We start from the raw sequence: 26,083 nt of genomic DNA, 5'->3' as shown, positions 1-26,083 counted from the left end.
TTTTCCAACTCAATTCACCAATTAAATGATAAAAACAACTATGGATTCAGGTAATTTAACCAATATTGATTTAAGAACACTTACCTCGTTGTTTCCTCTGAAAATCACCCAAAAATCACCTCAATCCGAGCTCCAAATCGTCAAAAACTGAAACTTAAACTCACTGCCCAGGCTTTTCTTCTTCGCGAACGCGGTCAGTGCCTCGCGTTCGCGAAGCACAAAGTAGCTCCCGTCCAAATTCCTCCTTCGCGAACGCGACATCACACTCGCATTCGCGAAGCACAAAATGCCTCTACCTCAATGCCTTCTACGCGAACGCATTCAACCCATCGCGAACGCGATGCTTCGTTCCCCCTCACTATGCGAATGCGACACCCCCTACGCGAACAAGTAGACCAATTGCCTGGGGTCCTCGGCTGCTTCTTCTCTTCTTCGCGAACGCGTAACACCTCTCACGTTCGCGATGCACACTCAGTCCACCTTTCGTGAACGCGTTCTTCTCTTCACGAACGCGAAGAGCAAATATTGCCAGCCTCTCAGTTCCCCTTCGCGAACGCGAGGCTCCACTCGCGAACGCGATGAAGGAAACCAGCTGGTGCATCAGAAAAATTCCAGTAGAGTTCCAAGTCCATAATCCAACCCGTTAACTATCCGAAATTCACCCGAGCCCCTCGGGACCTCAACTAATTATACCAACAAGTCCTAAAATATTATACGGACTTAGTCGAACCCTCAAATTACCTCAAAAAATGCTAAAACCATGAATTACAGCCCAATTCAAGCCTAATGAACTTTGAAATTTCTAATTTTTACAAACGACTCTGGAACCTATCAAATCACATTCGATTAACCTCAAATTTTGCACACAAGTCATAAATGATATAACAGAGGTATTCCAATTTTCAGAATTAGATTCCGACCCCGATATCAAAAAGTCAACCCCCCGGTCAAACTTCTCAAAAATTAAACTTTTGGCATTTCAAGCCTAATTCCTCTACGGACCTCCAAATAATATTTCGGACATGCTCCTAAGTCTAAAATCACCATACGGAGCTATTGAAATTATCAGAATTCGAATCCGAGATCGTTTACACATAGGTCAACATCCGATTGACTTTTTCAACTTAAGGTTCTAAATAAGAGACTAAGTGTCTCATTCCACTTCGAAACTACTCCAGACCCGAACCAACTAACCCGATATATCATAATATAGCTTAAGAGTATAAAGAAAATAGAAATGAGAGAAACGGGACTATAACTCCCGAAACGACCGGCCGGGTCGTTAAACCTATTTGACTAGTTGAAGTCTCCATTCCTAAATCATTATATTGCCCTGTTCAAATGATCTTCATGCTTATAGTATCATGTTGCTTGTGTTTATAGAATTAAATGACTCTCATTGATGGTTCTGCTTACATTATCATGTTGAGTTGCTTGTTTTATTAAGTGGTTTCAATTGATGGTCCTATTATGACACTATGTCATTCTGTATAGTTAAGTCTATGTGTGTCTACTATGCTAATATGAAATAAAATGGGGTACATGATAACATCATGATGGTATGATAAACTTTGGAGTCCAATAGGTGATCCTGTTTGCCTGAATCGTAATCACATGCTTGTCTTGTTTTAGGGCTAGCTGTACATAAGTGGTTTTTTGTTTTCTCATGATCATTTGATGTCTAAGAAGTTCTTCACCAATATAATCTGAGTGTTGTTGATTCTGATGGCTTAGAAGTTTTAATTGAATGTTGTTAAATATATATTGTTAGATATCATGCTTATAGAAATCATATAAAGAGGCTGAAAGTTGAACCTCTTATTCACGCTAAATGGTCTATGTTGTCCTAACTGATTGGTATGACCCCTTTGTGAATTCTAAGGTATTAGCATAGGCTCCTAATGTAGTAAAATCCCAACCCCTGTGCTTATTATCCTGTTGTGGAAAGGACTGTTCTGTAAGTTGTCATGATGTTATACATCCTGCTTTAATAATTTAAACTTACCTTGAGAAAATTCTGTTTGACTGGACCTTTTATTAAGCACTGAACCTCTGATAAAGTTAGTAATGAGTGCATGTGTTTGTCTTTGTTAGCTGCTAATTCCTTAACCACTTAGGGTGGCACTCTTGAATGATGAAATTGTTAGTAGCACGACAGACATGACTACAATGGTGTATAGTTGATCATATGTGATTAGTGGCCCTTTCTTGATCATGTATGCGGTTCTAAGAATATTCTGTAAATGTTGTGTTACATGAAATGATTTAGTATCATCCTTTAAACCTTTGAAACTTTTAAAAGATTATAAGAATCTACATGCACTGATATCATGTGTCTGATAATGATCACAGTTTTAAAACTCTAACATGTAATGGTTCTTGGATGCTTATGGCTTTGTCCTTCAGTGATGACTTCAATTCCTAACATGTTGTCCTAAGTTGTTAGTGTTTTTGAAGTATGTTCTGATGGTTTGAGACACTATATTGAATCTGATATAGTTCTGCTAGTTTATTCCATGTTGGCTGTGTGGATTGCCTAGGCACATGTTTGATCAAATGCGAAGTTGAAATCTCATTTGTATCTAAACCTCTGAAGAGGGGTAAGGTTCATTACTTTGGGATGATTGGTGTGGGCTTGACTTTATGGTTGAGGAACCCCTCTCTGATAGAAGCACTGCCCAGGGTCCAAGAGACCCTCGTGAACTCTTAAGTGTCAAGAGTCCATAGGGGAACCCCATATGTAAATATGGTTCACCCTAGGCCCATAAGTACTGATCTTAAGTAATCTTCATGTGATTCGCATAAACAAAATTTAGATTTGTTATATTACTTTAGACCTTGTTCATATCTATCATAAACATTAATTCTTTCTCTTTTCTTTGCATGCATTATTGGGCCTACTGAGTTCATTGAGAAATCAACCCCATATTTAAAGAGCTGGACTGCCTCCTTGTCGTCCGTTGAAGCCTGCTGCCGCTTAGAGCCTAACTGAGCCTGACTGATTCGTCACCCCATTATGAGAGTCCCAACTTTTCCTTCCCTTTATCTAAAAATAATTGATGTTGTTAGAGCTTTATTTTTTTGTGTGTATGTCTTTAAGGAACTAACACTAATATTGGATGTTCATTGACCATTGTCATTTTGATTGTTTCGGAAGATCTTAGGTAAATCAGAACCTTATAAGGCAAAGATGGTCTCTGTCCTGCCTTCTTTATTATAAAGTAAATTATCTAACTTGATGAGTTAAAGGTATTACTACGTACGTAATATGAAACATCTATCCATATCTATATATATTTATAAAAGATGGACACAATCCAGGTGACGTGGCACGTTCTTTGCCGAGGAAACACAATTTTCTTTATTCTCAATTTTTCATCGCTCTTTTGCTTTTTTCTATTATATCCCTGTTTAAAAACTGCTTTGTTCAACTAAAATGTCTAGGAAGAATACAACGGTTGCAATAGTTTATTGTCCCGCATGGGATACGACGGTTGCAATAGGTTATAACGGTAGAAAGTTATAATACTTATATTATGAAATAATTTTCAAAACTGATCTCATCAAATACCGAAATAAATAAGGAACTTGTTTATGAAATGATTGATGACAAAAGTTTAGTCCTTTCATGTCTCTTCCCTAAAATTGTAATGGGAGAAAGGAATTATTTATTTCATGAAATAATTTTCAAAGCTAATCTCATAAAAACAAATGGCTTAATGGATGAATTGAATATAAGGGGCTAAGGCGTGATCATACGAAAATCGCGTTGCCAGCGATGGAAAAGGAAAAGGTCAGATTAATCAAAGATTATGGAGTGGAAAAGGAAAACTGCATGAAGACATGGATAAAGTTCTATTCTTTCTTTGCTTTTTTGGACAAGGTAAATGGACAAAGATCGTTTTTACTTTGTCTTAGGTTCACGATTATATTATTCTTAGTTCAATAGTTTGGCGTTCATGTGCTTGCCACTCATATCTAATCATCTTTTAGTTAATTAATTTTGTTGTTTATTTATGCCTCTTCTTCCCATTAATCATCTTAATTACACCTCTTCTTTTATACCGGCATCTAATAAGTTACTGCTCCTCCATAGGAAGATTTTCCACCGTTTCATTTCAGTCTCCTTAAAAACCCAATTCCTTGTATGTCTGTTTCTCCTCACTATTCATCGTTCCTCTCTCTGCATTTGTTTGAGAATTCACAAAGATTATAGGGACACGTTCTGTCTTTTCTTTCCCGTGGAATTTGAGGTGCTGACTAGCACGTGATATTTTTTGTTTTACCTCACACTTATAACAATGTTTGATGTCTTTAATTTGGAACTAAGATCAAATTGTTTTGGTCTTTATTTAGTGCCTACAGTAGATGTTGTGTTTGATGACAAAGTTGTCATCAATCAGATTAGATATCCATTAATAATAACTCAAATAAATCAACAAAATACAAAGGGATAAAACGTTTGATTTTGTTCTTTTTGATCGCGTGAAGAAATAATAAATTCACTGCTATAAAAAAGAATATAACAAAGGAAGCATACACGAAATTAGAAATTTTGATCCCATCATATCAGTGACATGTTACACCTAATTGATCTTTTTTTTATTTCTTAATTTCTTTTCTATTTCTTTTTATTTCCTCCCTTTGTTTTAGGATCTTTTTCTAAATTTATTCAGAAAAATGAAAAAAATGTGAACCTTGTGAAATAAAAGTGTCGGATAAGTCAATTGAGAAATAAAGAAGAAGAAAAAAGACCTTAGAGGAAGGAAAAAAAGGGTACATCTCAGATTTAAATTGGTCATTTCATATTTAACTAAAATATTTCTCATAGATGATCTTTTATGAGATGTTTCATAAGTAAAGATTAATATTATTTTATAATAATAATGGCATTAATAAATTTATTTTAATTATTTTTACGACCGCGCTTCGCGAGTAAACTAGTTAACATACTAAAAAGGTTAAGTAAAACTGAATAAAATATTAGCTAGGCATGCATGGAGCTTGTGAGCTGCTGCTTCCACTAAATAAGTTCCACGTAGACTTCACATAGAGGGTTAACTCTATAACAGAGTATGAATGGGTAGAACCAAAATTCTTACACAAAAAATTATTTAATACTATTGAAAGGGTGTTTAATAAAAGCTAAAAAGCCCATCAATAGTACAGGGTTACATTAAAGAGCAGCAGCCCTTAGACGTGAAAGTTTTTGCACACAAAACACAAAGGAAGGCGAAGATCAGAGGAAAAAAAACCTTAGTAGAGTCTTTGGAGGCGCAAAGACATAAAGGAGAATTGTGGAGTGGAAAAAGTAGGAAAGGAAGAGGAGAAATAGAAGAGGCATTGGCGTGGCTAACCTAGAGGGACGTAAAAAAGAGCAGTCTTTGACACAAGAATAAGTAGGCAGGCATTGTGAAAATCGACCGCTGATCTGAAGTTATGTTTTGACACCCACTGCCAATGGCCATCATTGAAGAACCCATCAACATCAAAACTCCTCCCAAACTCCAAGTTGATGAAAAAGTCGAGGTAAGCTTCTTTTTCATGTATTGGTTCTGGGTTTTGGATTTCTTTAATTTCGGGTTTGAAATTGGTTTCATAACCTTTTTTCCAAGATTCTTTTTGCCGGCACATTGCCTTAAATTTTATATCACTATGGGTAATAAGCTGTATTGCGATTGCATGCGGGTTTTCTGTACTGTAGTGAAAAGCCTTGAACCAGTAAAAACTACTAAATGAGTGATAACTGACTTTTGTTTTCTTCCTATTTGGGTTTTTCTTGCGTACATATAATGCGTAATTTCTCAGCATCAATGTGGTCAAAAGATTAAAAGGTTTATGGGCGCTTTCAGTATTTTTATTCAGTTACCTGTCAAAAAAGTTTAGCTTTCGCCTACCACTGTTTGTTCATGGGGGGGGGGGGGGGGGTCTCGATGGAGGAGACAGGGCTTTTTTGTTTTAATGTTTTTTTTTGAAACATTATTATGATTTTTATGCAGGTTAGGAGCATTGAAAATGGATTCCTGGGTTCATGGCACTTGGCTACCGTGATTGCTTCTGATGATTTGGTTCGTCATGTTCAGTATGATCACCTTCTATGTGATGACGGTTCCATCAACTTGATCGAGTCTGTGAATGTTTCTCCCATGGTTGATGGGGTTATTCCTGCTGATAAGGTGCCAGTTACCTATCGTGGTATCATTAGGCCTTTGCCACCTCCAATTCAATTTGGGAGATGGGCTCTACCTTATGGACAATGTGTTGATTTATTTTATCAGGATGCTTGGTGGGAAGGTGTGATTTTTGACCATGAAGATGGCACCGAGGACCGGAGAATTTTCTTTCCAGATATGGGTGATGAAATGAAGGCTCAAGTCGCCAATCTACGTATAACTCAAGATTGGGATGAGGTTTCGGAAGAATGGAAGCCCCGTGGTAGCTGGATGTTTCTTGAAATAATCGAGGAGATTGAGCCTCTGCACCCCCTTTTAGTCTCGGTGAAACAAATTTGGTATGAAGTGCGGGAGAAGAATGGCTATGAAAATCTTAAGGAGTGGTCATCTACTTCGAGGGATATCTGGAGGATCTTGATCAAGGAAGTTGTGCTTGACAATACCATGTTAACCGTCAAACAAATATTTTATGAGTTGAACTCTTCACCGGACTTTGTAGAGGGAGGCCAATTGCTAGAATTTTCAGAACCTGCTCTCCAGGCTATACTGAATGTTGAAACATATTTTGATAACTCGGCCATTGTATCCTTTATTGAAGCCATATGCAATTCGGATAGTAGGGAAATGCTGTCTATGGATCAGGATGTGTCATGTCTTCAGCCTGTTGAAAAGCAAATTGTTTCAGACGGTTTTGCACCAATCGCGGAGGATGTTCCACTGAATGGTAATGTTATGTTTAGCTCAGTTCTGCCAAGCCAAGAAGAACAACCATCTTTATCACCTACTGCTTTGTCTGTTTTACATCCCCCTAAAAATGAAATTTCTGCTACTTTCTCAATTACTAAGGGTGAAAGATTGAGTTTCACAGACTTTGAGCCTTCCAATGAGATAGATTCTAGAAAGAGAAAGCGACTTGAATGGAAGACCATGGACGATATAGCTGAGTTTTGTCCTGATGCAATTTCTAAATACAATGAAAATCAGATGTCGAACGATAGGTCACTCTCACAAAAACTTAAGAAGCATTTGTTGTTTTTAGGATGGAAAATTGAGCTAGCAAAGAGTTGCCAAAATAGGACGCGGTACATTGCTCCCGATGGAAAGATACTTCACTCACTTCGTCAAGTTTGTAAGATGTTGGAAAAGTCAGAAACTTTTGCAGAAGGCCAAAGAAGTTCATATGATAGTTCACCTGATGACCTCAAACGGTCTACTTGGCTGGCAAAAGCACAACCCTCTCCTTCTCAAGAACCAATCATTGATCCTGAATTGTGCCCTCAAGCTGTAATTGATTATTGTTTTTTAGCAGACAATCCTACCTATGACAAGTTGAACCGTGAGCTAAAGAGTTATATGATCCTGAAAGCTAAGCAGCACCTAGCTGCAACAGGATGGAAATTTTATTATCATCGGAAAGGAAACAAAAGAGAATTGCGGTACTGTTCTCCTAATGGGAAACAATTTAATTCTCTTCTAACGGCATGCAGAGGGTGTGTGAAGCAGTTGGAAGCTGAGGGTCAGTTACTTGAATTAATTTCTCCATCAACTCTGGAATTCCAGGGAAATTTATCACCTGGGAGGAGTTCATGTAAGAAGTTATCAACGGAGACATTTTCTGTCATGTCACTTCCGAAAGAACCTGCTCAACTTCACAAAGTCAAAGTTCGTGAAATCAGCATAAGAAGAAAGAAGAGGAGTAATCATGGTGACAGAAACGAGATATACGCAGGTGGCTGCAACATGCTGAAGAAAGGAAACGAATCCACATCTTTAAGTAGAGTAACAGATTGTATAGAATTTCAGTCTTCAGCTTGTGTGCTGCGATCAAGCAAAAGAGCTCGGCAGGCAGCTATTTCTTCTTCCTTGTATCATACACCTCGAACAGTGCTATCTTGGTTGATAGACAATAATGTGGTTCTGCCCCGTACCAAAGTGCAGTATCGTGGGAAAAAAGATGGTCGTCCAATGGCAGAAGGGCGGATCACTCGTGAAGGGATCAAATGCAGTTGCTGCCAAACAGTTTATGGAATTAGTAACTTTGAGGTGCATGCTGGAAGCAGTTGTCACAGACCTTCTGCAAACATATTTTTGGAAGATGGGAGATCTCTTCTTGAGTGTCAACTGCAGATGAAACTCAAAAATAGTGTAAGAAGCACGAATAATAGACCACGTTCGTTGAAGAAGGACAGTCATTTGGGTACAAATGACTATGTGTGTTCTGTGTGCCATTATGGAGGTGAATTACTTCTCTGTGATGAGTGCCCATCTTCATTTCATTCTGGTTGCCTTGGAATGAAGGTAAAATTTTTCTTCATTGCTGTATCCTACTTCTGTTTCTTTGCCCTCTTATGGGTCCAAATTTCAATTATATTGGTTAGACAGTGAGAGGGGGAGAGCATGTTTGCATATTATCTCTACACCTGGTTTTGATACCAACTGCGTTCTATTGCTTAAACAGGAGGTCCCAGATGGTGACTGGTTTTGCCCATCATGCCGTTGTGAAATGTGTGGCCAGAGCAGATTTGATAAAAACAAAGACCACTTTACAGACAGCAGTGTACTTATCTGTTGTCAGTGTGAGCACAAGTGTAAGTAGCTATCCATGCATAGGCATACAGAATTGTATGAATTTGTGGATATTACTCTCTTTTGAGTTACTGATGTTGATCAATTTTGTACAGATCATGTTCGATGTGTGAGAAATAAGGGTCTTCAGAAGCTGGATAATTATCCTGAAGGAGATTGGTTTTGCGACAAGAGATGTGAGCAGGTATTTGGTTTCCTGCCTAACACCGGGATACCAAGCATTGACATCTTGAGTAGAGAGCACAGTTGCCATTTCTTGTCAAATGTTTCATTGAAAAGTTATTCTAGTGTAGAATGCAGTTGGCCAGTTGGGTCGTAGAAAGTTTTCTTTATTGATTTTCACATATTCTCAATTCTGGGGAAACGTTTAAGGCATGAAAAACATCAAGTTCAACTTTTTTAAATAAATGATTGGCTACAGATGACAAAAGTTTATCTCTCTAAATAGAAGTTAAATTGAGTTATATGAAAGAAAGAATAAAAATATGCACCACTATTCCTTTTCTGTCTATTGAATTTTATGTTTAAGAAACATTTTCTCTGAGACAACTTAATTTCTGTTGCAGATATGTTTGGGTATCCGCCAACTTCTGGGAAAGCAAGTTATGGTGGGAGTTGATAACCTCACTTGGACTTTGTTGAAATTCTTAAAAGCTGATGATTTTGATTCTGATGCTGCTGCTGATGAGTCCATACTGGAGACTTACAGCAAACTTAGTGTCGCTCTGGATGTGATGCATGAATGTTTTGAGCCTGTCAAAGAACCTTACACAAAGAGAGATCTTGTGGAAGATGTTATCTTCAGTAGATGGTTATCTCCAGCTTTTCTGCAATTCTTGAGTAACCATTATTGAATTATGTGCAAATATTTGTGTTCAACTACATAATTATGCAAACTAAAATAATGCCTTTAATATGACACTTTCATTACTGACACACTCTCTCAATAAGGGTTAGAGAAAAGCTCCCGAGAAAAAATAAGGGTTAGAGTTGAGCTCTTTTCGCCAATCATGAATTTAATTGTCCTTTTAGAACTACCACAATTAGAAGTAAGTTGTTACTTTTAACTATAGTTGACATGGTATATCTCAACTTGAATTCGGAGCCACATTAGTTCCTAAGTAGTAGTACCTAGCTGATGTTTGAGCATGGCTATTCGGTTCTCACCAGATGTCAGATTGTCTTGTGGGTTTACTAAGCAAATGTATTATTTATCTCTGAGTTACTTAGACACTTGACACTTCTTTCAGAGATTTGTATAAATATGCTTTAATTATTTAGGCTCTGACAAAAGTTGGAATCTGAAATTGCAGGTCAGAGCTGAATCGTTTAAATTTTCAGGGGTTTTATACTGTGCTTTTGGAAAGAAATGATGAAGTGATTACAGTAGCGACTGTAAGGTATCCTTTAACCATTATATATTATTTATATCATTCAAGTATAGTTCTCTTCTTTCTATTTCAGTATTGTAGTATTTAACATATAAATACTAGTTAGGAGACTTATGGATTTCTCCTTTGGGGAAGCGGATCTGCACCAACCACGACTTATGTCACCGGTCATCGGGAATCCTCACGAAGTGGATGAATCCCCTTTGTTCACAGTCTAAAATCCTCTAGATGCAGAGAACTCCTCCAAACCCTAGCCGCTTTATTTCTCATGGAAGACAATCCCTCTTAAACACCCATAATGGTGTTTATATTGGCTAGCTTTAGGGTTTTACGTGGAGGAATAATTAATGGGCTTGTGGGTCATCTGTCACCCCTTATGGGTGGACCCAACCCATTAATATTTTCCAGCAAGTATAAATCTCCTTAGTCTTAAAAATTAGTTGAACAATATGTGTATTCTTTAGAAAGTAAACTGACAATTTTCCTGCTCATTTCAAAGGGTTTATGGAGAAAAGGTAGCCGAGGTTCCTCTTGTGGCAACACGATTTCAGTACCGCCGACTAGGAATGTGTCGCATCTTAATGAATGAGCTTGAAAAGGTTTGCATCTATACCTTCTTTCCTTTTCCTTGCCTTTTCTTCTTCTGGGGAGGGGACAGAATAGTTATTGCTGAGAGAGTGTACTTAATGGATATGTTTAAAAGATCCCATGAATTATTTAATTAGGCAGGTATGTTCATGAAAACTATAATTTGTAGGAAATCTTCTTTTAGTTTCTAGTCATATGCCTCTTTCCTTGCCAGGGCTGTATAATCAATATTTTCAAGGTTATGTATTCGAGTTGACTGGTTGGGGACATCGGATAGTTCTCCTTATCAGAAACATGCAATTTATAGGAGAAAAACCTTTAGTCAGTCTTAGGGTTACACAATGCACAATTATGCTACATCTAGTTTGTTTAACAGCAAAGATGTCAAGTTCTAGTTACCAATCTAAACAAAAAGGCCCTCAATTCTACTAAGAATAAGTGATTATATGGGGCATATCACAGTGGGAATTGCAATGGTCCTGATAGCTGTGGCTATTTTTATGGTATTCTTTCTTTGTCGTGATACTGAAACAAAAACATGAAACCTTATAATTTCTCACAGAGTCAGCCGCTGTGAACTGCCAAGCTTAACATATGAAGTAGTCTTAAATATGGGGGTCTGTAATGTGCAGGTAGAGGCTAATGATGAACATGCTTTGACATAGTGTGAATATATTTATCTGATCTGATTGTGTTTCAACTAATGCTATTTTGTTATTTGTTCCAGAAACTCATGGAATTAGGAGTTGAGAGGCTAGTTTTGCCAGCTGTTTCCACCGTGCTAAACACATGGACCACTTCATTTGGTTTCTCAGTGATGAAAGAATCTCAGAGACTGAACTTCTTGAATTACACTTTCCTTGATTTCCAGGGTACAATAATGTGTCAGAAACTCCTTCAGGATATCCCCTCCGTGGTATCAAGTGGATCAACAGGTATATAGAACTCTTCATTTACTATGAAAGGAGATGGCAATTTAATCTGCTGACTGAAAATTCTTCTTTATGCAGAAGCATATCAAACTCATTTTGAACACATAAACAACAAGGACAGTGTTGAGTTGAATGGAAACAGTGCGCTTTCTGACGTCTTCCAAGCTGAGCTAAGTGAGAGGAGTGAAATTATGGACCAAGGATCTGCACAGTATGTTTCCTCCCTTTTTTTCTCCTGTTTTTAAAGAACTGAAGTAGGGGAATCTTAGTAGCTTAATTGCTTTGCTACCTGAATTTTCACCTTCTTGATAAGGGTTCAATTCTGCACCTTGTAATCCCCTCCTTCATTTCCCCTTCCCCTATCCCCTATATATAATCAAAATTAAAAAACAAAATGAAGAAGGGAGTAATCAGAGAGCTATAAGGTTCAGATCATTCAGAGTGTAACATGAAAACAGTAATAAGCTTTTGGTAACTTGTTCAAACTTGATAATGATGTCGTTGGGAGGCTGATCATGGTAACAATATAGTAATGTGTCTCAGCTAGTCCTTCAATTTAAGGTGAGGGGGTAGGGGGATAGGGATGTGCTCTATTGGGGTTGAAAGTCCTATACTTTGGTATGTCCAGGGATGACATATCATTTTTTTTAAAATTAACATCCAGCAACTGGGTACTGAATATAACCAAGGCAAATAGTGTTTATAACATAGGCCATCTGCCTTCAAAAGATTGACTGAAGCACCTGCTCTTTCCAGTCAACATATACAAAATTTACATCAACTAACAAAAAAATTAGCCTTATCACAATGTACGGGATGACCTATCATTGATTAAGTGGTTTTGAGTTTTAGAAAAGCAATATATGGGACGTGATTGATTCAAATTTCTATTCATTGAGAATAAATCACAATCAGGTTGTATGTGAATGTGAGGATGCTTTTCTCAAAAAACAAAAAAGGAAGAAAATGTACAAAAGACGGTTTTATGCATGAAAGTAGGAGTTATCTTAATGAAAGAATGTCTATTTTGTTGGTCTTTTTTCTTGGTTCTGCTGTAATACTTAAGCAACATGGTCATTGAGGATTCATATAGCCAACCCGACATCTTTGGGAATGAGTTGTTATTGTTGTTGTTGTCGTGGTAATACTCAAATACTTATGATTAGGCTCACTGCAAGGAAAATGTAAGAAGTGTTGAATTTGGTCATGGCATATGATTAACCCCAACAAACCCACTGACCCCAACCATCCACAGTATGTAAAGGAGGAAAAAAAGCTGTGTACTTGGCTTGTCGCATCAGATTAGCTATGGCGATTTTCAATTTTGCTTCAGTTGGTGACAGTGTTGTCAAAGGCGCGCTTAAAGTGCGCTTAAGCCCTGAAGCGAGGCTCAAAACATGTTGAGCGCTTCGTCTCGCTTTGTGGGCGCTTCAGTGTCACATCAAGGCTCTAAGGCATACTTTTCCTTGCCAACGAGTGTGATCCTGAAAAAGCGACACTAAACAATTGATATTTCATTTTATCGTATTTGTTTTTCAATTTTTTTGTCCATATATTTGTTATTTATGCTTATAATTATTGGTCTTGGACTACATATACATATTTTTACTTTCACTCCAGTTGTGCCTTTTTTCATTAAAGCCCACGCTTTATTTGCGCTTAAAGCCCCAATGGACCTTAAAGCTTTTTTGCGCTTTTCGCCTTTGATAACACTGGTTGGTGAAAATAACACATTGTGGTGCTTTTGAGGATTCGAAAGAGATAGTGTTTAGCAGTGTTATCAAAGGCGAAAAGCGCAAAAAAGCTCTAAGGTCCGTTGGGGCTTTAAGCGCAAATAATGCGTGGGCTTTAATGAAAAAAGGCACAACTGGAGAAAAAGTAAAAATATGTATATGTAGTCCAAGACTAATAATTATAAGCATGAAAAACAAATATATGGACAAAGAAATTGGAAAAAAATTATGATAAAGTGAAATATTAATTGTTTAATGTCGGTCTTTTCATGATTACACTCATTGGCAAGGAATAGTATGCCTTAGAGCCTTGATGCGATACTAAAGTGCCCACAAGGCGAAGCGCTCAACATGTTTTGACTTTTGAGCCTCGCTTCAGGGCTTAAGCGCGCCTTTGACAACACTGGTGTTTAGCTAAAAAGATTTCTCAAGTGAGTCTACTCCATATTGTAACACCACACAGACACTGAGATACTACCGAGTGTATTACAGGTATGCCCATAACATGGTGCATACACTTTCAGATGTAAGATTATAGAGTTGGATTTACTACCCATTGTCTTTTGTCTTTTTACATTTATTCTTCAAAGAGACAGGAGGATGTGAAATAGGGGATTAAAAAGTTTAGCAAATGAACGTCATATAAAAAAAAATAAACGTCTTATTTATTGATCTACCTTTTGTATAAGAAAGTTGAGTTGCAGAGAGCTGTTTGTAGTTGGATTTTGGATTGTTCAGCGAAAAAGGTCAGGTTTGATTTTGGTTTTGGAACAGCGAACAGATTAGAATCCAATTGCCCCCTTAGAACTTGATTGTGTTCTTCTGCTGTTAGTTGTGTCAAAACCATGACAATTTCTTTCCGTCCTGGTATAACATCATAGAGCATTGAATAACATTCTTTTTCTTATATACCAGCAACAAGAATATTACTGACTGTTGCACTATTTTCTCAGTACACCTGGAGGACGTGAAACCTGTAATACGGATGTTCCAGCTCCCCTCGTTATTGCGGTACTTTTCCTTTGCTCGGATCATTTTGTCTAAGAAAATTTTCTTACTCTCCAGATCCTCATCTTAAGTGTAATTTTTTATGGTCTTTGAACAGGCAAACCAACAAGCTCGTCTTGGCTGCCTGCCTTGCCAGGATGAAACTAATCTGCAATACCGAGCTGAAGCTACTGGTAGTAATGTTTTTGAAAAGGCAGCTAGTGTCGAATACAAATGTTACAAACGTAGAAGAAGATATCAGCCCGTGGAAGCTAAGCTGGTTTTGGAAGGGGTAACTGTCTAGTAAGCTGGTAAATTATTCGAAAAAGATGGCACAACCACAGAACTCTGACATCTTCCAGGATTCTTATTTCAAAGGCCTAAAATCTTTTGCTTAGTTAACCTTTTCTTTCCTCCGTAAAGGAGGAAAAGACTTTAGGGCTGTTGGTCTCCAGCTCGTATATATTAATGTACAGCTGACTATCTCTAGGTAACCCTTTAGCTAATCAAAATTTCTTTTTTAATCCTGAAAGTGCAAATGTACAGAACCAAAGTCCACGGCTTGCAAGTTTGAATGTCACGCCGCAAATATAATTTTTGTCCAGAGCCAATACATTTGACCGCTGATCATATAAAAGCACAATGTTTGAGAAAATTACTGGTTGAAACATGGAATCTACTTTTGCACATCACCTGGGTTAGTGAGGGGCAATCTACTTACACATTCTTGTTGATCTGGAATCAGCCTCGCGTCTTTCGTGGCAACAAGTAGAGGAACAGAGCGGTAGTTGACAGTCGTGGACAAGGGTGCGGTGAGGTTCGACTATATTTGCATTGACATGGATGTATGGTAATCATATACTTCGTTATACACCCATAGGAAGAATGAGGCAAGGTAATGTAAGGCAGTCCCAGATTGAACCGTTGGTTGGCTTTAAGTCAAAAGCCACATCTATATAAAGGCTTTCTCTATCATTCTTCTACTCTACCTTTCTGCCAATTCTTCTTCGTTTTTATATACATTGCTATTCTTCTGACAACTCCTTTCTATTTATTGTATTTAGTTCTTGTGGTAGAAGAAACAATTAATCATTTGCATCTTGTAGGGTAATTATTATCCTAGATAGTTTCTTGGAAACACTGCGCCTACACTCGTTTCATGTCTTTTATAAAATTCTCTGGCATGATTTCACTCTTAGATTATTTCCTATAATAATTTTAGGATAGTAACATTCCAGTTCAATGAAGTCTTCTTTGTTTTGCTAAGCCATACCAAGATATGGAGATACTTGAAAAATTGAATGGCATGAACAGCAAGCATTGGAGCATTAAGATTATGTAACGATCAGCAATTTGAAGGTCTATTATGTTTGCCTATGGATAGCTTGTTGATTCATAACAAAAATGGCTTGAAGATGATTCTGTATGCCGCTCAATGATCTTGAATGCAATGAGTAATGCCCTCTTCAATGTCTTCCACATATGGTATCCTGTATATGAGTTATGAGCTGCCATTGCACAAAGGTATGTAAATGAGAATGCTGGAAATAGATGATTTTTAATTAACAAGTAAAAAAAAAAAGCCAGTCTGGTGCACTAAGCTCTCGCTATGCATGGGGTCCGGATCACAAGAGTCTATTGTACGTAGCTTTACCATGCATTTTTGCAAGAGGCTGTTTCCACGGCTCGAACTCGTGACCCTCCTGGTTATATTACAACAACTTTACCAATTACGCCAATGCTCCCTTTAAAATGGATAATTCCAAGCCTATTTTTTATCAAGTAAATGAACTTGGTGAAATTTGCGTTTCAATGCGCTGGCTGGTGTGATTGAGCTAATAATGTCTTGCAGTGAGCTTGAATCACTTCTCCATGTCGTCGTTCTTGATTGTCATCAAAAAACTATGGCTTGTTTTTCTGCTTCATTTGCATCTTATCTTGAGGCTTGTCAATTTGCTTCAAAATTTTATTTTTTCGGAAATGTTGGCAACTTCTCTATTGCTTCATTCGTTCTTCTTGGAACACTAGCGCGTGGCCCTTATCATATAAGTTTTTAAAATCATATAAATATTATTAAAAAAATATGTTTGGGTGATAAATAGTTTCTAAAATTTACAATATTGATTCTATTCAACTAACTCAATAAAGAGAGAAATATAGATGCCTTATTATAATTTTGGTATTTTTTTTCGAAGTCCTGACAGAGTAGCACAATGAATAGATTTATATTTACATTGAACGCAAATATTAATCTTTCTATGACTTTTGCACATTTTTAGAAAACACTTGAAAAATAAGCTTGAATATCGCAAGCCTACACAGTTTAAAGAAGTTGAAGCAATTTGCTACACTCATGCACAATACTATTATTACCTTGGCCAATTGAACCTCACTTTTTCTCAAAGGTAAAAGAAAATACTTCGTGTTTACATTAAAATAAATAAACTATATACAGGTCAATAAATTATAGAAGATCATAAAAGCTCATGAGAGACAATATAATATTGAAATTCAAAGAAGATCGGAGACAACACTAAAAGTAGTTAAAGAGATGAAGAACCTCCGTTGCCAATATATAAGAACCTTTAACTCTGTTCTTATACCTTGCTTTGCCACTACATTGTTAGTGATATATATATATATATATATATATATATATATATATATATATATATATATATATATTCTAACACTGTCTTTTAATCTAATCGGGACTCCCTCCAAATCTTTTATCGAAAATACAAAATTGATAACTCTACTGATTTTATTAATTAAAGATCTAAACTACTGTAATAATGAAACACTGTAATTGTTTGCTTCTAAGCCACTTTAATTTTGTTTTCACATTTTGAAAAAATACTTTTCAAAAGTAGGCTTTTTTCTTATCTAAGTTAGTGTCTCTGATCTAATCTCGCTTAACAATATGATAGTTAAGAAGTTACTTAGTTTAATTAGAAAAATATTTCAAGAGGTTAAAAAACTCTATGTAGGAAGAAGTTTACAAATAACCGATGTGGTAATCAGAGGCGGACCCACTATTTTTATACGACGACATATTATTTTACTCAACCAGTGTCCCCGAAAGGCTTTTAGTGATCAGGGTGCCAATTACTTTAAATTAACTATTTTCGAGGTATATATATAAGATTTTTGCTGAAACTTACGGGATCCGGTGACCCCTTATTATAACATATAGGTTCGCCTATGGTGGTAATGATCAAAATGTACAAAGAGCAATAAAGCTTCTAGGTGCTCGTTACACGAGAATACAAGTAGGATGATACTATAATGTAGATTTTGATAAAACCTTCGTGTGTGTGTGTATATACACACACGCATATGTTATGGTACAAATACGAGAATTACTCATCAACTATATGAGAACTATCAGATAATAGAAGTAGCAAAGTGAAGCGGCACCTAAACAAACATGAAATGCAATAATGAAATATTGGATAGCTAACTCTAGGGAAATATATATGTAGTACCAACCGCCCCCACTCCTTGATAGTGAAGATGATAAATTCAGTTGCTATCTCCCGTCAATAGAAAAACACTACTGTCATATGGCAAAGTCCTTAGAAAACTCTTGTGAAGTATATGTACTTATAATGGAAGAACTTTTTTCAAAATTGATGTGGAAATCTCAAAAGTTAGGATAGGGAAAGGTCCTTAAAATAATTGGTTTAATTACTTCCTACCTGTTACAAACTACACATGCATGGTACATTAGAAGCGCTTCATATCCCTGATGTACTAATTTCAAGTTTGCAATTAATTTTGAAGCTAAAGCAGAAAACTCCACTGCTAATGACGGTAACGCACTTTGCTATTGAGTTTATTGACTTTTGGCAGATTCATTGTACAATATAAATTGGGAGCTTTTTGTTGCCTAATTAATTGTAACTAAAACGGAATATTCATCCACCTTGACATTTGCAGTGTTTATTTACATTTTTGTATATTGATAATAAAAAGAATATTCTATGATTGAAGGGCAAAAAAAGTCCTTCAATTTTTGATGTCTATTTTAGTCTTTTAACTTTGCATGTTCAAGCTTCCCACTTTTAGTATAATATATGATATAATATATGATATGATGATTAATAGCTTCTTCATGCCTAGCAGGTTTCACATATGCCCTCAATGGGAGGATCATCTTTCTATTTTTTCAGCCTTGAATCTTTTGCTTCTCCTAAAGAAACATCTTCTATTAAAACTTGTGAATGAATGTACACTTTATAATTTCTTTTGACTCCATTGTTCAACATTTGTTGGATCAAACGAGTAATTTTTACCTCTCATCTTAAATTTAAAATTTCTTTTCTAGTTGCATCATTGATAAAATGATGCTTATCTTCAAAGGATATATACCTTGAATCTTTTTTCTACTAATTCGAATATACTTACAAGTTTCGATCAGTAGGTATATAAAAATATATATAAAATTGTCTTGGTACCTCAACTTGTTTTGATGGCAATAGTTCCTTTTTCTTTTGCAAGAATATAGACACAATTTCCTATTCTGACCTTCTTGCTTCCAGTAGACTTGAATTCTTGACAAGATCTTTATCAACGTCATATGATTGTACAACTACTATCAATCAGCCAAGATTTAGACCAAACTGAATGACGAATTAGTCATCTACTTCATATTTTTGGGATTTGTTTTTCAAACACAGCTATAGATCTTGCATTTCGTAGGTAGGTAGTTTTCCTTGCTTTAAGTATTGTGGTTGGTTGCCAAGGTTTCTTCAACCATACATCTTGCCTCACAAGGCTTCATTGCTTTATGCCTGCAAGATATTTAGCAATTATGCTAAGGTAATCTTGGACAGATCCTTTATTTTTTCTAAGATAGTTATGGATGCTTCATATCTTTTAGGCATCGTGATGAGAATTCTTTTTAACAATGCCAAGCAACCTTACCTTGTTAAAAATATCAAGCAATTGTTCTGAATATTCTTTAACGGTCTCAAATTCTTTCCTATTTTGCAACTCGAATTTTCTTACTAAATGTAGCAACTGCAAGCCTCATATACTTTCATATCCTATATTTATTTCCTTTAAATAATCCAAAATTTCTTTTGCTGATTTGAGAGTCATAACTTTCTTCGAAATTATTGCAGACACCGACAAATAAATTTATTTTACCTTTGACTTTTCGATTTTATTTTCCTTATAGCTCTTGATCTATGCCACAATGGGGTTATCGGGCAATAATATAATACCATAATCTTTTCCCATGGCTTTTAAAAGATCTAAAGCCTCCAAATAAATCGCATCCTTACTGCCCACCATTGGTAATTTTCCTCATCAAAGAAAGGAGGAAGCAAATGGAAAAAAACTCGATTTTGTTAAGCCCCGAGCTATTTGAACACTCGTAAAAGCCTTGAATTAACACTCATCCGATGATGATTATAGGGGATTAAATTTCTAAGTCCCAAGACGATACGGATGCACAAGTAAGTGTTAGGAGTCCATTTGGAACTCAGTTGAATGGACGGAATAACTTTTAAGTAGCAAATCCACGCTTGATTTTGTCTAAGAGAGGCATACAATATATGTGTACAGAGCTCTCCTAATATCAATGGTGGCAGCCACTTTGTGTCTTAAACAATTGGATTTTTGATATTATTATATACAGAAAGGCAAATGGGACAATTCCTAGTAAGGTTAAGGACGCAAGTTTGGTGAAGGTCATGGTATAAGGCCTTGTTAGTACAGGCTAAGCCTCTGCTTGGTCGTTTTGAAGAGACCCACGCAACATATTCTTCAGTTTTCCAATAATGCTGCGACAACAATGCTTAGAAGGATTTTAGTGAGTGAGACAACGTATATTTGCGCTTATGCAATGGGAGAATTTAGAACTTTTGGGATGGTTTAAGATTTAGTTTGAAATAGAAAACAAGAGCTAACAACAACAACAACAACAACAACAACAACAACAACAACAACATACCCAGTATAATCCGATAAGTAGGGTTTGGGGAGGATAGTGTCTTACCCCTACCTGGCGAGGTAGAGAGGCTGTTTCCAATAGACCCTCGGCTCAAGAAAAGATAAAAAGAGAGAAAGGAAGAAGACGAAGAAGAAAGAGGAAGAAGAAAGAAAGAATAGGGGGACAAAGGGCGATAAGGAAAAGGGGAGCAAGACAATTATAGTAACAACAATAACAATAACAACAACAACAACAACAACAACAATAACAACAGCGATACCAGTAACAGAAAATAGCATCAAACAGTAACAAACTGGAACATAAGATACACAGAGCGAAAGAAAAAGAAGAAAAAAAATAAGGGAGCTACTAATACAACTAAAAAAGAACGGGGAACTCTCGACTACCTACTAGCCAACTACCCTAATCTTCGACCTCCACACCCTTCTATCCTGGATCATGTCTTCAGTGAGATGAAATAGCGTCATATCCTGCCTAATCACCTCTCTCCAATACTTTTTTGGCCTTCCTCTACCCCTTCTCAGCCCCGCCACGGCCAACCTTTCACACCTCCTAATAGGAGCATCCGTACTCCTGCTCTGCACGTGCCCGAACTATCTCAGCCTCAACTCCCGCATCTTGTCCTCCACGGGGGACACTCCAACTTTGTCCCAAATAACTTCGTTCCTAATCTTATCTCTTCTGGTATGCCCACACATCCATCTCAGCATCATCATTTCTGCTACTTTCAATCTCTGAACATGGGAGTTCTTGACTGGCCAACACTCATCCCCATACAACAAAGTAGGTCTAACCACCACTATGTAGAACTTACCCTAAGTCTTGGTGTCACCTTCTTATCACACAAAATACCGGATGCGGGCCTCCATTTCATCCACCCCACACTGATACGGTGGGAGACCTCATCATTAATATCCCTGTTACCCTGGATTATAGACCCGAGATACTTGAAACTACCCCTCCTCGGGATGGCTTGGGTATCAAGCTTCACATCCACGTCCGCTTCATGAGTCCCGTCACTAAACTTACACTCCAAGTATTCCGTTTAACCACAGCCACTATAGACTAAGGGTATTATTTATATCACTCAACCAACAGTGAGCTAGAACAGAGAAAAATATGCTAATAATATGAGAACTTAAAAAGTTAAAAGTGTCAAGAACAAGTACAAAAACTCAAGCGAGTATTAGCACAATTAATCTACTTGAAGAGACAGATGTAACATGCAAGGTTGAATTGAATATAAGGCACTACCAATAAAGAAAATATGCTAAGAAATATGAAAACTTAACGAGTTAACGGTGTCAAGAACAAGTTCCAAAAAACAAGAAAACAAGCTCAAGCACGTGCTAGCGCAATTAATCTACCTAATGATACAGATGTAAAAAGCAAGGTTGAATTTAATACCCGGCACTACCAATACAGAAACAGATATATGTAACAGAGAACTCTGGCACGATATTGAATATGCAGTTTCTGATTTATGCTTTATTTTGCTTTACTTATTTTTATTAGCTCCTATTCATCCTCTATGATTGGGCGCACTTAGTAAGAGCTGTATTAGGCCCCCAAATTCCCTTTTCTTTCTCCTTCTTTTGTTTGATTGGTTTTCCTTTTTCCTAGCAAACTGTGAGAGAACAGTATTATCCAATAAGATCTAATAGTTTTAAGATTGGAAAAACGTTAAATGAAGTAAAACAGGATGACGATCACGCTGTACAGTTCAATACCTCTTTATTCCTTTTTTAAACTTCTGTGAAAAAATATGCTACCAATAAAGAAAATATGCTAAGAAATATGATAACTTAACGAGTTAACGGTGTCCAGAACAAGTAAAAAACAAGAACAAAAACTCAAGCACATGCTAGCGCAACAGAGAATAAACCGACTAAAAAATTGCAACGAAAAATGGAGAGATAGTTACTGGAAATCGGAGAGCTGGCCGGAAGTTTGGTGGTTGATTCCGCCTGAAAATCCTAGGTAGTGGTCACCGGAACTCTGCTTGGAGAAGTCGTCGGTTCTGAGGTCGCCGGCGGTGAACTAATACGCGGTTACCTGTGGCCGCAGAGACTGCAAACGGGAAAGAAGAAAGAGACGGGAGGGAGGAGAAAAGAAAGGGGAGAAGGCCGCCGGAAAATAGTCGCCGGCCGTGCCGGGCTACCCTTAATTAGGGTTTAAAAACTTAAAGAAAGAAAGATATGAAGAAGAGAAAAGAGGCGAGGCGGGAAGTTTGAATAAAGTATCCTCTAAGTGCAGGTCTCGAAGTTAGACCCGATGATTTAAATTTGTAAAATAAAACAAGAGCTAAAGCTTTGATATTATATTAGTCACGTGGAAACTAATTTCATAGGGGAGCAAGAAAATGATCCAGGGACTAAAGCAATTAGACTCTAGAATAATCACGATGCGACATTCGAAGACGAATGATCTCAAACGGGGAGAATATTATGCCCTATAAGTTTACATGATTAAATTTCGATAATTACAAACTTAATGATGTAATTTAATTGATTCTGAGGGGGATACGGACCCCACGAGGACGAGAATATATTGGGGTGTGGTAACATATACTAGATCTCACGTGTGGAGTTAAATTGGAGAATTAATTAAAACTGCTGGTGGTCATATTGTAAATTTTTGGTTGGATAATTATGTGAAATTGATTAATATTAAAGGTGAAAGAAAATGGTCCATTGTCCAACCCAATTTCTGGCTCACAATATGATAAGTTAAGGCAATAGAACATTGCCTTTCATAGGAAAATACACTAAGTTGCCGTAGCCACCCGGTTGAGAAATGGAAGCTTTCTGCAACTCAAGGAATGCCAAATACTTACAACTCTTCTTTTAGGATTTAAATATGGGAGCTTCATAAAGGGGTTTAGGGATGGAGTTTTGGCAGCAAACCTTGTGCTTTAATTCATTATGAAAAGCAATTACAACTCCATCAAAAAGAAAATGATCGAAGCAATTGCAAAGGAAATTTTGGGGTTAATCTGATGGGGGCATTAAGAGGAAATATAGCTGGTATTGTACTCGTACCAGTGGACTAATTTTTTTTAGAGATGTTACTGGAGGAAGAGGCGCCTACTATGGTCAACAAAAGAGGTTAAGAGGAATCTTTCGGTATTATCCACAATTATAAGCATTGACATCGTGAATAGCATATCAGATGACTTGAAGAACGTGAGCATCGAGTTTGAGCTGGGTAGCTTTGAGGTAAGTTTTAAGGATTACGCTCCTAATAGGAATTCCATTAGAGCGAACATGCTTCTATGTATTCGTTGAAATTTCTAAGCCATATCTGCTTATGCTCCAGTACTTAGTTCACTCTATTCTTATTTAGTATGACTTTATATGCAATGTGTCAGTCTTATACATGCTTATATGTATCATTGTTTGCTGTGTGCCTTTGGTTGTGATATTTACATTTAGTTTCAACACTCATTTATGTTTTAATGTGATCACATTCGGAAGGGAGAACTAGCCGACCTCCCCTTGCATGAGTGCTTTGATGCCAGGCTTAGCTATCCCACGCTTGTAGGGGCTATTATTTGCTGGAAAGATAGGCCGACACTCCCCCGTGCGTGTTGCTAGTTCTCACGTACGTAGGATCATTATGTATAACTATTTTCCAGAAAAGTTATTTCTTTGAAGCTAACTTTGTTACGGGCTTCAGTTTCATGAGTTATCAGTTATAAACTCAGTTTCCATATTTTCAGTTATCATCTTATAGTTCTGCTTATAGTTTCAGTTTCTAGCTCATTTCTTGTTTACAGATTTTATTGCCATGATATTATGTGAACCCCCATCCTTTCATATTATGATTTTTCCCAGAAGGTCTTGTTCTATCTTTTAGTGGGTATCCAATAAAACTTACTAGGTATCCTTTGGTGGTACTTAGCCTGTTTGGGCCTGCCACGTTGTGTGGGAGGGGTTGAGATTGTAGGTGACGAGATACATGGCTAGAGACAGACTCCGTGGACTTAGTTGGCGAGCCCTATTGGTTCTTCATCGGTGGTCGGATTTCTTCAGCTTATGTTATTTTATTTTGGCACATTATTGTTCAATGCCTTATAGTTTATGTATTCAGATTTAAATCATTAGAGGCTCATGACTTAGTTTAGTGTGTAACTCAATTATCAGATAATTGATTTAATGTAGTTTTAGTTATTTTGATTTGTTGCACTTAATGATATTTATGGTATTTACACTCGGTACAGATTAATTACAGGTTCACTCGATGACCAGTTAGAGTTGGGTGCCAATCACATCCCACCCAAGCTTGGGGGCGTAACAAGTTGGTATCAGAGCTACTCTTGTGTCAGCCTTGATGATGGTAGGTTAGAGTTCAACTGAGTTTAGGTAAATCCCGGTTAGGTGGGGCAAACCTCAGTGCTGAGTCTAGACGAATCCCATGCGGTGGAGCAAACCTCAGCGTGGATGTTGAGTCCATAAAAGGGGGTGTATAACATCCCAAACTTTAGACAGAGTTCCACATCGGCAAAATACAAGAGGGATGCTGGGTATATAAGTTAACAAGCCTTAAACTCTAGTGGCGCATTTTAAACCCGTGATGGGCCTAGGCCTGGAGCGGACAATATCACTGGCGTGCTGGGATGTTATAGATGGATATTGATTATCATAAATCATGATGTACTTTCTACTTTCTTGAAATGATAATCAGAAACAACTACTACATGCTACATGTGTATGTTAACTCTACCAAAGTTTCTAGAAATTTTGAGAGTTAGCCAAAGTTTGAGTTTAAAAAAAAATGGAAGTATGGCACAAGGCCTTAGGTTCCTATTTTAGATCATGTACGAGTTGGGCTTGACAATCGAGGATGAATGTCCCTAGAGTGGGGGAAAATATGAAGTCCCGAGCTATTTGAACACTCCTAAAAGCCTTGAATTAACACTCGTCCGATGATGATTATAGGGGATTAAATTTCTATGTCCCAAGACGATATGGATGCACAAGTAAGTGTTAGGAGGCCATTTGGAACTCAGTTGAATGGACGGAATAACTTTTAAGTAGCAAATCCATGCTTGATTTTGTCTAAGAGAAGTATACAATGTATGTGTACATTTCTCTCCTAATATCAATGGTGGCAGCCACTTTGTGTCTTAAACAATTGGATTTTTGATATTATTATATACAGAAAGGCAAATGGGACAATTCCTAGTAAGGTTAAGGATGCAAGTTTGGTGAAGGTTATGGTATAAAACCTTATTAATGGAGGCTAAGCCTCTGCTTGGTCGTTTTAAAGAGACCCACGCAGCATATTCTTCAGTTTTCCAATAATGCTGCGACGACAATGCTTAGAAGGATTTTAATGAGTGAGACAACGTATATTTGCGCTTATGCAATGAGAGAATTTAGAACTTTTGTGATGGTTTAAGATTTAGTTTGCAATAGAAAACAAGAGCTAAAGCTTTGATATTATATTAGTCATGTGGCAGCTAATTTCATAGGGGAGCAAGTAAATGACCAAGGGACTAAAGCAATCAGACTCTAGAATAATCATGATGCGATATTCGAGGACGAATGATCTCAAACGGGGAGAATGTTATGCCCCATAAGTTTACATGATTAAATTTTTGATAATTACAAACTTAATGATGTAATTTAATTGATCCGTAGGTGGATACAGACCTCCATGAGGACGAGAATATATTGGGATGTGGTAACATATACGAGATCTCAGGTGTGGAGTTAAATTGGAGTAT

At 37.0% G+C, this 26,083-nt stretch overlaps 1 protein-coding gene across 3 annotated transcripts; it reads left to right on the top strand.

Moving 5' to 3' along the window:
- The first annotated feature begins 3,760 nt into the window (after positions 1–3,760).
- Positions 3,761–15,378, top strand: LOC104100707 (uncharacterized). 3 transcript variants are annotated; one of them, XM_009608010.4, is made up of 12 exons: positions 3,767–3,883; positions 5,170–5,529; positions 6,000–8,471; positions 8,632–8,761; positions 8,855–8,943; positions 9,326–9,570; positions 10,073–10,159; positions 10,650–10,749; positions 11,466–11,673; positions 11,749–11,881; positions 14,357–14,414; positions 14,509–15,378. In XM_009608010.4, exons 2-12 carry the CDS (start codon positions 5,461–5,463, stop codon positions 14,692–14,694), a joined length of 3,777 nt encoding a protein of 1,258 aa, XP_009606305.1. In that variant the 5' UTR covers positions 3,767–3,883; positions 5,170–5,460; the 3' UTR covers positions 14,695–15,378. The 3 variants fall into 3 exon arrangements, 2 of the variants coding, with proteins under 2 accessions (XP_009606305.1, XP_033513153.1); XM_033657262.2 differs by lacking the exon at positions 3,767–3,883 and having other exon boundaries at positions 5,137–5,529; XR_011409865.1 differs by lacking the exons at positions 11,466–11,673; positions 11,749–11,881; positions 14,357–14,414; positions 14,509–15,378 and having other exon boundaries at positions 3,761–3,883; positions 9,326–9,599; positions 10,650–10,711.
- The last annotated feature ends 10,705 nt before the right edge of the window (positions 15,379–26,083 follow it).

Source organism: Nicotiana tomentosiformis, chromosome 7 (assembly GCF_000390325.3).
Source record: "Nicotiana tomentosiformis chromosome 7, ASM39032v3, whole genome shotgun sequence".
NCBI classification, from domain to species: domain Eukaryota; kingdom Viridiplantae; phylum Streptophyta; class Magnoliopsida; order Solanales; family Solanaceae; genus Nicotiana; species Nicotiana tomentosiformis.
This window is presented reverse-complemented; position numbering and strand designations above follow the sequence as displayed.